The 15,236-nt window shown below is 34.7% G+C and overlaps 1 protein-coding gene across 1 annotated transcript in view; it reads left to right on the forward strand.

Annotated features, from left to right (window-relative positions):
* Positions 1–772: 772 nt before the first annotated feature.
* LOC148956947 (uncharacterized) overlaps positions 773–15,236 on the forward strand; it is a 31,019-nt gene continuing 16,555 nt past the window's right edge. Inside the window, exon 1 of the mRNA XM_089087913.1 lies at positions 773–887. Within this exon, the coding sequence (XP_088944039.1) occupies positions 870–887 (18 nt within the window). The 5' untranslated portion in view covers positions 773–869. The remainder of the gene's footprint in view (positions 888–15,236) is intronic.

A 15,236-nucleotide genomic window follows, 5' to 3' on the forward strand; every position in this document is an offset into this window, starting at 1 on the left:
CAAAATGCTACTGTTACATGTTTTGGCCAGGACATTCTTGCATATCCCATTTGATTCGCCTCTTTGAGCTGAATTCATTGGTATATCTAAATCGGAAAGTGACTTTTCATGTTTATGCGCGTTTTTATTTTTAGACGGCCGTATAGTTGTACTTTAGTTTTATTTCAGAGTCACTGATTTGATATTTTCATCACATAATTGTAGTAATGTTATGATTCTTCGTTTTCTCATTTTTATTTTTATTCACATTAATTTTTACGTAAAAGAGATCTACAAAAAGTTTATTGACGTGATTTTTTCCCAATTGATAAATAAAGACTATATATATATATATATATATATATATATATATATATATATATATATATATATATATATATATATATATATAATATATATATATATATATATATATATATATATATATATATATATATATATATATATATATATATATATATATATATATATATATATATATATATATATATATATATATATATATATATATATATATATATATATATATATATATATATATATATATATATATATATATATATATATATAACAAATAGTTCACACGTTCTGTGATTGATCCTAAATTTGACTTTTTTTTTTACAAGGTTTTTTTTTTTTTTAATAGTGACAGCAAAGTATGTAATGACGCTATTTTTTCTTAATTGACAAACCATGACAATAATTATTTGGGTTGCTGGTGGTCATCACATATGTGTTATAGATATTTCACACGTTCTGTGAAGCGTAATGCTATAAAATAAAGGGTTTGACTGGAAAATGTTGCATTTGAAGTTTTAGCTTGTAGTGAGCAGCATGATTTTTTGAAATATTAAAGCAGGATTGTGATTATGGCATTTTTCAGAACAGTAAGAATAAATTTGGTAACTTTTTGAAGTAATCAGATATTTACACTTGAAATATAGTTTGCCTTTACTCCATCAGATCAGAAGGGGTGGGGTTAAATTTTAGGGACGAAATTGTCAAAACGAGCAAGAAAAGGAAATTACTACTCCAACTATTTCTTGGCATTTGAGATTTCATTCCATAAAGTGATTCATTGAAACAAAAAACATATTTTTCTTACCGACTTAAAGAGGAAAAACCAGCTCAAATAAAATGACCCGAAGCATTTCTTAATATTCAAGAATTCGAAAATTATCGCTTTGCTGAAAATACAAATCCGATCCAAAAGCCCCAGTTCACTTCGAGCAAAAAATAACTTGATTATCCATTAGAAAATTAAAAAAAATAAATTTATCCAGATCTAATTAGTCTTATCTTGACCATGATATCGGAAATTTTAGAATGAAATAATATTCCATTAAAAAAAATTAAACGAATCAGTTCTCAAATAATCCATTAGTTTTTAGATTTCTACAGATATTAGAAAATAACATAAGTCAGTTTATTGCAGCTAGTTTTGTAAATATATCTTGTGTAGTCAGCGAAGCAAAAACTTTCTTTCATTTTATGTTTCTTCTTGTCTCTTTACTTCCATAAGCAAAGATTTTTGAATTAATAGTAGCTGTTTTCATTTTTAAACACACCAATAAACCTTATAAAAAGATTTTTGCTTAATTTAGGCAATGAAACGAAAGAAGTCTATGTGAGTTTTTGTTAAAACAGGACGTTGAACATAGGTTCAACGCTTCAACGCAATAGGTTCAACGCTATGTTCGCAAACGAACATAGGGACGTTTGAACATAGGTTCATAGGTTAAACCACAGTTTATAGAATTAGCAGTATGATCATTCTCTATCTCTCCCATTATAAAAACCCGGACAGGGGTGCGAGTGCTCCGGAGAACGTTTTTGCAGATAGAAACATACGCGTTATCAGATCTTTTCGCGGGTAGACAAGTCAGATTTCTCTTGGATACGAAACAAGTGGAAACCCGCTATTACGAATAATGCACTTGGTAACCATTTCTCAGTGATTGACGATAACAGACTAATCCGCTAAGGCAGAAACAAGTGGGAGGAGCTTTTTGTTCGCACCAAGACCGAAGACCAGAAATTATCTGCGATAAGCTTACTGTCTATAAACTGTGGGTTAAACACACCAATAAACCTTATAAAAAGGTTTTTGCTTAATTTAGGCAATGAAACGAAAGAAGTCTATGTGAGTTTTTGTTAAAACAGGACGTTGAACATAGGTTTTATTTTTACTTTTCTTGAATTTCTCTTTAAGATAAGTTTACCTCTTTAAGTAATTGTTTATTTTAATATCAATCATTAAAAAAAAAATTTAACACAAACACATCCCCTCTAAGTGCCACAGAAGGATATAGAGGAGTGCCACACCAAACAAACTGGTCAACCTTGTAACATAACTAAAGAGCCCGACAGGAATGTTGTCACAGGTGTCCTTGAGAATTTGAACATAAAATCGTCTTTTACCTCGAAAGGGCGAATACCTTGGAAGACGACAATTTATCACTTTTTATAAGCAACGTCTAATCGTACAACAAATTTGCAATAAATAACAAATTGGACTCAAGAGATCATAAGCCGCGACCAAAATTAGCAACACTAAATTTAGTAAACTTGTGGACGAAAACGTAGACTGGAATTTCTCATTTTCGCATAGGTAGTGGTTTTACCATTAGATTTCTGTGCAGTTTTGCCATCCTACATGAATTAAAAATAACAAGTACACCCTCAAAACAGGACTTCCCGAAAAGCAAAAGTACTGTTTTTCGCAAGAAAAGGGGGGGAATATAAATTAGCTAGGGTTTGATTTGAAAATAAAACGCAAAAAGTGTTTACAGATCCCGAAATGACTCGGTGTCACCTAGTCTATACAAACTTAGATCACTAAAAATGTCCCTTTGGTAACCAAAAAGTATTTCAATTTATGACCCGAGCCTGGGTTAGAAACGTTTGTTGTGAGGGGTACTGAGTTTGTTGAATATTTTTTGTGGCTTGGTTTCAAACAAATATTTGGAATTTGGTTTAATTTATTGGATTGTCCTATATCTTCTTTTTTTTGGGGGGGGGGGGGGAGGGGTCTTAAAATCGCTTTTTGCTTGGGTGTTTTAAATATTGTTTTTTTTTTTGTGTGTGTGTGTGTGTGTGCGTGCGTTGAGTCTTCGAAAGGTTGAAATGCGCTATATGTAAATACTTTTCTTCTCTTTTTTTTAGTATTTGTGTTATTCTGGTTTTCCCTGTTTTTTTTCCTGGCCAAAGAGCCTTATGTTGAAGTTATGTTGGGGAATCTATGTTTAAGTGTTTTTGTCGTAAATTTATTGGTTGAATAAATTGATTGATTGATTGATTGATATTAATAAAAAAATTCCCCTTTCCTTGTGAAAACAAAAAAAAAAGAATGAAAATTTCGCGTTTGAGGTTATGGTTGTTCTCTTTACTTTCCGTACGTTAGCAACTCTGTCTAAAAATATACGGTTCAAAAAAAAAAAAAAAAAAAAAAAAAAAAAAAAAAAAAAAACTTCTCCCATCAGCGTCGCAAGCCATGCCTTAACTTTCATTCCGCCATCGGTCTTCTCATCGACCTACGACTCGCACACAAGTTAGACTCCTTGGTCCATGTTTCAAGACGGGTTGGAAGGAACTCGCCTACTCTCCGCTCACCCAGGTTACAACAGAGCGAACGAATGCCATTACATTTGCAGCAACATTGTCCTTTTTCATCGTATTAATCAAAAAATATTCTATAATAATTCAAAGTAAAAAATAAATCTGCAATTACTATCAAAGAATAAATGAAACGCAAAACAAGCTGAAATTAAAATAAATGTTCATATGAAACATGAAAATAACATAGACTGATACAGATGAATATCTAAATCTTAAAGGATTAAAATTTGAACTGAATATTCAAGTCAGACTTGAAACAAGCATGAATTCCTGCCAACAGGAGTTTGGAAACTGCTCTCTTCCCTCTCACCTAACCGTAAAAATGTAGAGCCAATCTTTCATCCCTTAATTATAATCATCCAACCTATGGATGGATGATAGCTAGACTTATCTATCAACAAATGAAATGACATAATTCTTATACAATCCTAAAAAGGGCTTATCCCGGATTTCCCTCTCAATCCTCGGACTATCTGTCTTGGCTTTTTCTACAATTAGCCACGTCTTGATGCCTACTGCAAAATATTTGATTTTCAATCTTCCAATAAAGTGCATCCATCGTTTGCGCTCTATTGAAAACGATAAATATTTTGAACAGTGTGCTTTTATTCTCCAGTACATCGATAAAAATAAAAATAGATCATTATAATAGTCAAGATGATTGGAAAAAAACAAATGAAAATAAACTGAATATTCAATATATAATGATGTTGATTTCTGGGAATCTCAGCAATTCAAAATTATATCCCCCTGTAATTTTTTTTCAATATTATAAGACTAAAAAAATATATTTTTATAATATATAGATCAAAAAAATTAAATATACAATTAATTAAGAATATAAATAATTAAAAATAAATATATTTTTGTCAAAATATAAAAATATTTTGTTTTCAGTGAAGCACAAATAAAGCATTAGGTTGTAAAACTATTGTCACAGTTAGGGAGGGGGGTAGTAGCCAAACTCCTGTTTGTGATGATTTTTTCCCTTTTGAGTTTGAATTGAATATTAAATTAAAGTTTAACTCGTTTTGAGATTTGTTTATGTATCTTTAACAGTATATGCCATTTTTTCTATTCACAAAAAGTGTTTTACGTAGTTTCGTAATGCCTAGAGAACAAATGAACAACCTATACCTAACAAGGAGTTTCAACTATTCAAAAACCTTAAAAAACAAAAAAAGTGAAATCTTAGACCTTTGCATAGCTGCTTTTCAAAATGATTCGGGTGATTATTGGGTTTGGAAAGTTGATATGAAGAAATGTTGTCAATGATAAAAGAACAAGTGATACCCTAGCTGATAGACAATATGTAAAGAAGAAATCAAAGAAGAACTTATCCCTAACCACAGGCAGGATTGAACCCACAAACCTCTGATCACACTTTCACAGACCTCTGTGAAAGTGTGATCACTTCGCGAACCTCTGATCACACTCTGATACACTTTCATCCACCGTACTGTAACAAGGTATTCAATAATTTGATTTTTCCACAAAACTGTGTATATACGTTGGATAAAGGAATTTTAATGGCAATGCAACAATTGTTTATTACGAGTCAGTGGGATTCTTCAACGTTCGACGTGTTCCCTGGGAGGCCCTCCATTTTCCCGAGGAAAGAGTAAAAACAAGCCGAGTGCCGGGGCCCGGCTTCGGCTTGTTGTGATTTTTTTCAAGGGGACAGTAGCCAAACTCCTGTTTGCGGTGATTTTTTTGGTTTTGAGTTTGACTTGAATATAAAATTTAAGTTTAACTTTTTTTGAGATGCATATTTAACAGTATCTGCAATTTTTTGTTCTATGATTATTTATTTTAGTTTTTGTTTGTTTTTGGTTTCATTCATTCTTTGATAGCAATTAAATAAAAAAACAAGTTTTTTTTAGCTGACAGCAGGGAGCAACATTATAACTTAAAACGAACAGAAATTATTCCGTATATGAAAGGGGCTGTCCCCTCCTCAACGCCTCGCTCTTTACGCTAAAGTTTTTTATTTTTTTAAAAATAGAGTTGTGAGAAAAAGTCTAACTTTAGCCTATAGAGCGAGGCGTTGAGAAGGGGACAGCCCCTTTCATGTACGGAATAATTTCTGTTCGTTTTAAGTTTTAATGCTGCTCCTTACTTTCAGTTAAAAAAAACTTTTTTTAATTGATTTTTGAACGTTTTTGAATTAATGTAGCTTTTGATTTTGGCTCACCGTATAGAATAATTAAAAAAAATGCATATTAATTTTACTTTATTTGGTTAAATCGCTTTCTCGAAAGTTGTTTAATTTTATTTACGAACGTTTTTATTAGTAATAAATATACGTAACTTACGAATTAACTTACGTAACGAACTTCTATATCCATATATTTTTAATACGTATATTAAGGGGTTCACCCCCTAGTCAATACCTTGCTCTTTACGCTAAAGTTCAATTTTTTCCCAATTCTTTAAAAATGACCCCTTAATCACAAAGGCCATTAATTAGAATAAATAGCTCTTATGAAAGTACTAAAGAAAACTTTAGCCTAAAGAGTGAGGTATTGACTAGGGGGCGAACCCAATCATATACATAATAATTTCTGTTCGTTTTAAGTTTTGATGTTGCTCCTTACTTTCAGTTGAAAATTATTATTTTTAAATTTAATTTCTGATCATTTTTTTAAATAATGCTGGGAAATCCGGCACCCCTCCATAGCAATGTCCTTTCCCCCATGAAAAATTCCTCAATGGAAAGATCCTCCCACCTATCCCCCGACCCCGCCCCACCACTACCAGAAAAAAATTCCCCTTGAAAACGTCTGTATACTTCCCACGAACCAATACTTATATGTAAACATTGGGTAAAGTTCATAACTTTCAGCCCTCCCCCCAGGGACTTCGGAGGATTAAGTTATCCTAAAAGACATATTTATTTTATTTTCGACCATGCTGAACAAAATGAATATCTCACAGTTTTGATCCGGTGACTTTGGGAAAAAATGAGCGTGGGAGGGGGCCTAGTTGCCCTCCATCTTTTGGTCACTTAAAAAGGGCACAAGAACTTTTAATTTCCGTTTGAATGAGCCCTCCCACGATATTCTAGGACCACTGGGTCGATACAATCACCTCGAAAAAAAACACGCATCCGTGATCTTTCTTTTGGCGAAAAATACAAAAATCCACATTTTTGCAGGTAAGAGCTCGAAACCTCTACAGTGCGGTTTTCTGATACGCTGAATCTGATGATGCGACTTTCATTAAGGTTCTATGACATTTAGGGAGCGTTTCCTCCTTTTTCGAAAAGCAGGCATATTTTCTTAGGCGCGTGACTTTTGCTGGGAAGGATTAAACTTGATGAAACTTATAAATTTGAAATCAGTATTAAGATCTGATTGTTTAGATGTATTTATTGGTATCAAAATCCCGTTTTTTAGAGTTTTTGTTACTATTGAGTCGGGTCGCTCCTTACTTACAGTTTGCTACCACGAACTGTTTGATTTCTGGTCGTTTTGAGTTTTAGTTATTATAAGATTTCTCTCTGCTGATCTTAAGTTTTAAAATTAAATAAAAAAACAAGATTTTTCAACCAAAATTAAGGGGCCAAATTAAAACTTATAGCGAACATAAATTATTACGTATATGAGGGGGGTTACTCCTCCTCAACACATTGCTCTTTACGGTAAGGTTTTTTAGTACTTTAAAAAAAAGCTTATTATTATGCTAATTAAAAAAACATAGTTTTTCAGGAGTAATTCCTAAAGAATTGAGACAGAATTCAAACTTTAGCCTAAAGAGCGAGGTGTTGAGGAGGAGCAATCCCCCTCATATACGTAATAATTTCCGTGCTTTTTAGGTTTCAATGTTGCTCCTTACTTTCAGTTGAAAAACTTGTTTTTGTATCTAATTTATGATCGTTTTTTAAATAATGCTTCGAAATCTGGCTACGCCTCCACGAAAAAATCCCTCCTCCTGACCCATTTGTTCTCTAAACCAGTGGTTCTCAAAGTTTTTTAAGCGTACCCCTTGGGGATGTTCAAACATTTTTAGGGGGTACATGGCCAGCCAACAAAAGAATACAACAACCTTTTAACTCTAGGACTGGTAATTTTATTTATATTTTAGCCATAGTCTACTTAGTAGACCTATCAGTAACTGAGAAGGGGTACCTAAAATGCTTTGTTGGTAGAAAGGGGTACAGTGTCTAAATAAGCTTGAGAACCCCTTTTCTAGACAATTCAATCCTGGTGAAAATTCTAACCGGGTACTTGCTCTTGACATCTCCACGTGTAAAATTGAATCGACAAAAAGAAAGCAAGATATAAGAAGAATCTCGTATAGGAATTCTGGCAAATTTCACCAGTAAATTTCCCCTGAAAAATTCGTCCACTGAAAAGTTCACACCACACAACAAATAGTCGCTGTGGAAAATCCCATCTCTAGATAATTTGCACCCCTCATCTAAAAGATGTATACCTGCTCCCATCAGCAAATACTACTCATAAACAAAAGGCAAATTTTGTAAATTAAAGAGCTTCCCTCAAAGGCTCTGGGGGGTCATGAAATTTCCAAAGATATATTTATTCGGCCTTTCAACTATGCTGAACAAAATGGCTATCTCAAAATTTTGATCGGACGATTTTGAGATAAAAAGGGCCTGGGAGGGGGCCTAGTTGCCCTCCAATTTTTTCGGTCACTTAAAAAGGGCACTAGAACTTTTAATTTCCGTTCGAATGAACCATTTCTCGATATTCCAGGACCACTGGGTTAACACGATCACCCCTGAAAAAAAAAATCAACACGCATCAGTGATCTTTCTTATGGCAAAAAATACAAAAGTCCACATTTTTGCAGATAGGAGCTTGAAACCTCTACATTAGAATTCTATAATACGCTGAATTTGATGGTGTGGTTTTCATTAAGATTCCAAAACTTTTAGGGGTGTTTTCGCCTTTTTTTTGAAAATCAGGTAAATTTTTTCAGGCTCTTAGACTTTGATGGGTAAGACTAAACTTAATGAAACTTATATATTTGGAATCAGCATAATAAGTCAATTCCCTTGATATATCTATTGGTATCAAAATCCGCGTTTTAGAGTCAATTTTAAAATCTGAATCAAAATCCGTTTTTTTTTTTCTTATATATTTGGAATCAGCATAAAAATCCGATTCCTTTGGTATATCTAGCGGTATCAAAATTCCATTTTTTAGAGTTTCGATTACTATTGAGCTGGGTCGCTCCTTACTTACAGTTCGTTACCACGATCTGTTTGATATGGCTCTTTATATTTCTTTGAAAAACTTTTATTTGTAAAGTTTTTTGATTAATTTCTGTTCGTTTTGATTTCCGAAATTTAATTATTGGTTAATATAATGAACATTTTTCCAATTTTCCCGTCTTTGGCTTAATAATTCAATTATCCGATTGAATATATAGTTCTAATATATAGAATATATAATTATCCATATAGTTCTAACTAGTGCCCTTTAATCTATTTCAACAACCCCTCAACATTCCTTTATAGTTTCAAATAAATGCCCTGAGCCGTTCCTGAAATATTGCAGGTACGTCGTTTTGACAATCGAGATGCACATAGTGTCTTTTAATACCCCCTCCCTGAAAGTTTCAACTTAGTAAACTTAACCACTCCTGAAAATTATATACACAATTTGAACAAGCTGAATGTACGTAGTATCGTTTAATTTAGTTCAACATCCCCAAAAATTTATAACAAGTTATGATTAGCCGATCCTGAGATATTGCAAATACGCCCATTGAAAACTGGGGTACACATGTTGTCCTTAGATTCAACATCCTCCTCGACCATCTCTGACTGTTTTCAACTTGATACCCTTCCCTATGTGTTCTTGAAATATTGAAGATACGTACCCTTAATAACGTGGATGCATATAGTGTCTTTTGGTTTTTTCATCAAAATACTCTTTAGCAATCAACGAAATTTTGAACTTAATATCCGAATACATTCCTGCGATCGATATAGATACGCCCTTTTGACAACTTGGATGCACCTAAGGTCTTTTGATTTCGTGCAACATCTCCCTCAAGATTCTTTTAAATTTTCAACTTAATAACCTTTGCCATTTGGGATATATTGCAAATAAGCACTTTTGACAATATTTATGCACTGTGTAATTTTGACAAGCAGGATGCGGTTAAAATCTTTTGATTTAGTTCAATAGATCAAACTGTAATAGTATAATATACTGTAGTATTTTCAGTCATAGTCGCAATGGCAGTAGTTTTAACAGTACTACTAGTAGTAGTTGCATTCATAAATAGTAGCAGCTACTCAAATGTTGTCACATTTGCAGTTGTGAGTTGTCAAATTTACAGTTGCAGCTGCAAACAGTCAAAGTGACAAGTAACCGTCAAGTTGCACTCGTGTCTGATGTCGCAATCAGTTTCAGTCGCAGTCACAAGTTGCCACAGTCACAAATATTCACAGTCAAAAGTTGCCTTAGACACAAATAGTAGAAGTCGTTAGTAGCCGTAGTCTCAAGCAGTCACAGCCACAATCGCAAGTAGTCTTAGTTACTACAAAAGTCACAAGTAGTTGCAGTAGCTAGTATTCACAATCAAAAGTAGTTACAGTCACAAATAGTTACAGTTGTAGATGCAAGTAGTCACAGCAACTGTCACAATCAGTCGCAAACGCAAGCAGTTGCAATTTTGGCCACAGTCCCAAGTAGCCGCAGTAGCCGCCGTAAGTAGTAACAGCCACAAGTAGTCGTAATCGAATTTGCAAGAAGTCACACTTGCAAGTAGTCGCAACTAGTCATCGTGACAGTCACAAACAGTCACAGGCACAGTCATTAGTAGTTGCAGTTGCAGTCAAAGTAGTAATACCAACATTAATTCTGAAAGCTGTAATTTGATACCCCAAGCCACTCTTAAGAAATTGTATATACACCCTTTTGATAACGTGGATACGCCTAGTGCCTTTTGACTTAGTTTAACACTACCTCAATATTCCTTGAAGTTTTACCTTAATAGCCTTAGTCTTTTCTGACGCAATCAGGATAGAATTACCCCCTCCTTCCCATTAATAAATCCTACTTGTAAGCAATGGACTTATTGCGTAATTTACAACCCTTTCTCCGAGGGCTATTGGAGATGAGAAGGGGGGGGCTTGACATCCCCGTAGGCAAAGCTGTTATACCTTCTGACTATTTTGAACAAAGTTGCTATTAAAGAGCTTTGATCATTGTTGAGGGGGCCTATTGTAAATGCCCTCCTAGCATTTTTCAAAATGCCCTGAAAGTTTCCACTACGCATCCTCATCTGTTTCAGAGATATAACGATGCGCAATTTTGACCACCAGCATTCACATAGTGAGTTTTATTTTTACTCAACATCCCCCTCATCATGTCCTGAAAGTAAGCGCAAGTAGAAGCAGTCAATTTCACATGAAAATTTCATGTTAATACATTAAGCCGTTCCTAACATATTGCAGATTCCCCCTTCTGATACCCAGGATGCATACAGTGTGTTTAGGTCTTTTGACTATTTTGAACAAAATATTTTTTTAGAAAATTCGACCAGTGTTGGGAAGGGTAAGTTAAGAGGACTTGGCTTAAGTTTCAACTTAATATCTCAGCTGTCCCTGAGATATTGCTGATGCACCCTTTTGCCAACCAGAATAGAAATAGTGTGTTTTCACTTTTTTCAGTATCCCCCTTAATATTGACTTAAAGTTATGGCAAGTATAAGCAGCCGTAGTTGCATGTAGTTGCAGTCAGAATCGTGAGTAGTCGCAGTTGGAAGTTGTCGAAGTCAAAGTCAAAAGCAATCACAGTTGCGACGTCACCATCCCAAGTAATCTTAGTCACACTTGAAAGTAGTCGTAGTAGCAATGGCAAGTAGTCGCAGTAGCGAATAATCAAAATTGTAGTCATATTATCAGTGATAGTAGTAGCAGTAGTGGCCCTAAAGGTTTCAAGTTAATACGCTTTTCTGTTCCTAAAATATTGCAGATAAGCCTTTTTGATCACCTGGAAGCTCATGGTGTATTTTGATTTAGTTCAACATACCCTTTAACATTCCCTGGAATTTTATCTCTGTGTCCTTAGCCTTTTTGACTAAGGTAAAAAAATGTCCCCCTTTTCCAATGATGAATCCCACGTGGAAGAAATAGGCGATTTTTTATTAAAGTTGTTATTCCTAACCCAAGGGCTTTTTGGGCATGGTATCCCCAGAGGCATAATTGTTAGACTTTATCAACAAAATGGCTTTCTAAAATTTCTATCAGTGATGAGGGGGGGGGGCATCTAAAAAGGACCCGGGGGCTGGCTGCCCCCCATCACTTTTCAACACTCCCCTTAATATGCTCTGAAAGTTTCAAATTAATACCATCAATTGTTCTGTAGAAATTGCTGATATGTCTTTTTGGCAACTATCCTGAATATAGTGTATTTTTATTTTGTTCAACATCTGCCTCAACATTACCTGAAAGTTTCACCTCAATACTCTTACTTTTTTTTAGAGACCAAGGATCAAACTCGCCATTTTCTAAAAAAAAACAACTTTATATGTAGACAATGGACAACTTGTAAAACTTACAGCCCATGCCCCAGGGGCTCTGGGAGGTTATAGGATCCCTGAAGACATAGGTATTTGACCTTTAGGCTGTTTTAAACAAAATAGATATTTCAAAATTTCTATCTGATGTCCTTGTGAGAGGAAAACTAAAAACGGCACAGGAGGGGGACCGGTTGTCCTCCAACCACGTTTTTTTCATCTTCCTCATGGTGCCCTAAAAGTTTCAGCTTAGTTTCCTCTGCCGTTCTTAAGATAGTGCAGATACACCTTTTTGTGGATTCAAAGCACGTCTTCTGATTTCGTTTAATATACTCTTCAACATTCCCCAACTTTTAACTTAATGCCCTTAGCCTTTCTGGACACACCCAGAATCAAACATATCCCTTGGTAAATTCTGCGTTTAAACACGGGGTAAATTGCATAGCTTGATACAATACTTGCCCTGGGATTGTGGGAATTATGGCATCCCCAGAGGTGTAGTTATTAGACCTTTTCACTATTTTGAACAAAATTGCTCTTTCAAATTTTCTGTCAGTGTTAGGGAGAGCACATCTAGCAAGGGAAAGGGAGGCTTGTTGCCTCTGGTTACTTTTCAACATCCTGCTCATTTACAGTTATTTAACCTTTAACTATTTTGAATAAAATCGCTATCCCAACATTTTAACCGGATATCTTTGGCGGAAAAAAATGGCGTGGGAGGGGGCTGATTGCCCTTTGATCACTATCGACTCTTAAAAAGGAATTGAAACTTTAAATTCCCAATCGAGAGAGCCCCTCCGAAGTTTATGCGACCACTCTTTCCATATAAAATTTTGTGTATGAAAATAAATAAATTCTGGGATAACATATTTTTTTTTTATTTATGGACAACGCTTCAGTGTCGGTTCTTTATTTTTCTGTGCCCCCAATTCTGCTTTATTTTTCTGTGCTCTATTTTTCTGCTTTATTTTTCTGTGCTCTATTTTTCTCTTTATTTTTCTGTGCCCCCAATTCTGCTTTATTTTTCTGTGCTCTATTTTTCTCTTTATTTTTCTGTGCCCAGAGATTCCAACATAGCAAAAAAAAATGATTAGTAGCCCCTTTACTTCTGTATTCAATTTATTAATGGTTTAATTTTAATTAGCGTTCAGGGATTAAAGTTTAGAAGAAACCTGCTCTAAAGGAAGGGGGATGGCACAGTTTTAGTTTCTAGCAAAGCTTGTTGGGGGGAAACATGCAATGTTACCTTCGCAATATATTTTCTCAAATTTTCAGGGATGAATATCAAATTGATTATTTGATTGATTACTTCAAACTGATTAGTTGAATTATTCATTGAACTTTCTTTAGCAAAACGAAGCGAAAATATATTTTTTTTTTCTTCTTGTTTTCGGACTCTTAAAACCATTACATGAATGGTATAACTATTGTAATTATATTTCAAAATTTAGAAGGTTAATATTTCAGCTGATACAATTTCTGGCTATTATAGAACCCTGTTTCTTAGCTTTTCTAGAGCTACATTTGTACTATACCCTATAAAAAGGTATCCACAGCATAGGAACAAGGGCTAGCCGTCATCCGGATGAACAAAATTTCCATGAATTTTGAACATTTTTTGGAAATTGTTGTACTTTCCTTGCCAAAAAGGATTCAAAACTTTGCTTTTGTATCCATGACTTCAGTACGTAGACACGTATACTGTTTTTCTTGAGCCCATAAAACAATAGCCATCTGATCCTTGCCACTCCAAAACCTTTGAACGGCGGTTCATAGAGAAATTGTTACTGATTCATCTAGTATCAAGCAAAAAACGGTTTTTTCAACTAAAATTAAACAAAGACATTAACTTGAAACGCATTCATATTTAAGAGGGACTGCATCCTTCTCAACTTCTCACTTTTTACGATAAAGTTTGACTTTTTTTTTACTAATTCTCTAAGAACAACAGCTGAACACAAACGTACTGTTGGAGTATAGAATATTTTATAGCACTATTAAACCTTCGCTTAATGACCTAGGGGTGGGGAGAAACGAATTCCTCTCAGAAAAGGCTTCTATTACCAACTGCCTCTTCAAAACCTGGAAAATCCTTAGCAACACTCAAGATCCTTCTCGGCCTGTTGTGCCGGTAAGTGTATGCAAGAAATCTGTCATATAACAAAGAAAACATATTTCTGCAAATAAGAAGGGAGCTATCAGCTATCATTCTGCATCATCTATATTTAGGCCTTATTAAAATGGAGGGAGATAAGAGGTTTATTTATACTTCCTCTTGCCTCCAGGTCCACTTCTATATTTACCTGCAAGCTCAATGAAAGCTAGAAAGTTTGATATCACTCTTTACGTTTTGGAATAGTTTCATTACTACTACTGGTAATAACATCTCACTGCAGCACCAAACCCGCAGAGGCCAGCACAGCTACGCACTCTTCTCTCCCATCCCAATCTGTTCAAAGCCTTCTTCTTGACAGCCTCCCAGGAAGTTTCCACCTCTCTTAAATCTTTTCTTACGACATCCTCCGACCCCATTCACGGACGACCTGCTTCTCGTGTCACCCTAGACGGTTGTCCGACAAGGACGATCTTGGGCAATCTGTCGTCCTTCATCCACGAACGTGTCCCAGCCATCTCACTTTTTCTCTCATTATAGCCCTAGAAAGCGGGATTGAACCAAATTTTTCGCACAGCTTATTGTTTGAGATACAGTCAGTCAGTCGGGTAACCAAAATAATCCGTAGGCAGTTTTTCTGGAAAACATCTATCAAAACATCTATCATCTATCCATTTTTAGGAGTTCCGACACTTCAGAACCATATTTAACCACTGCCATTACTGTTGCTTCCAATATCCTAATCCTGGTTTGCAAACCTGTCTTTCTATTCTTCCAAACTTTTTCAACTGTGAAAAAAAACACCCTTGGCCATGGTTATTCTACTTTTAACATCTTCACTGCACCCACAGTCTTTACTAATAATACTACCTAGGTAAGTGAAGCTGTCCACTTGCTTGATCTTCTCGTTTCCCGAAGTCACCTTTCCACCTTCAATTATTCCTTATTTTAGTGACTTAGTCTTCTTAACATTAATTTTCAAACCTATTCTTGCATCTTGAACTCA

The sequence above is a fragment of the Artemia sp. Qi Xiang Cuo genome, chromosome 1 (genome assembly GCF_049724085.1).
Source record: "Artemia sp. Qi Xiang Cuo chromosome 1, ASM4972408v1, whole genome shotgun sequence".
NCBI lineage: Eukaryota > Metazoa > Arthropoda > Branchiopoda > Anostraca > Artemiidae > Artemia > Artemia sp. Qi Xiang Cuo.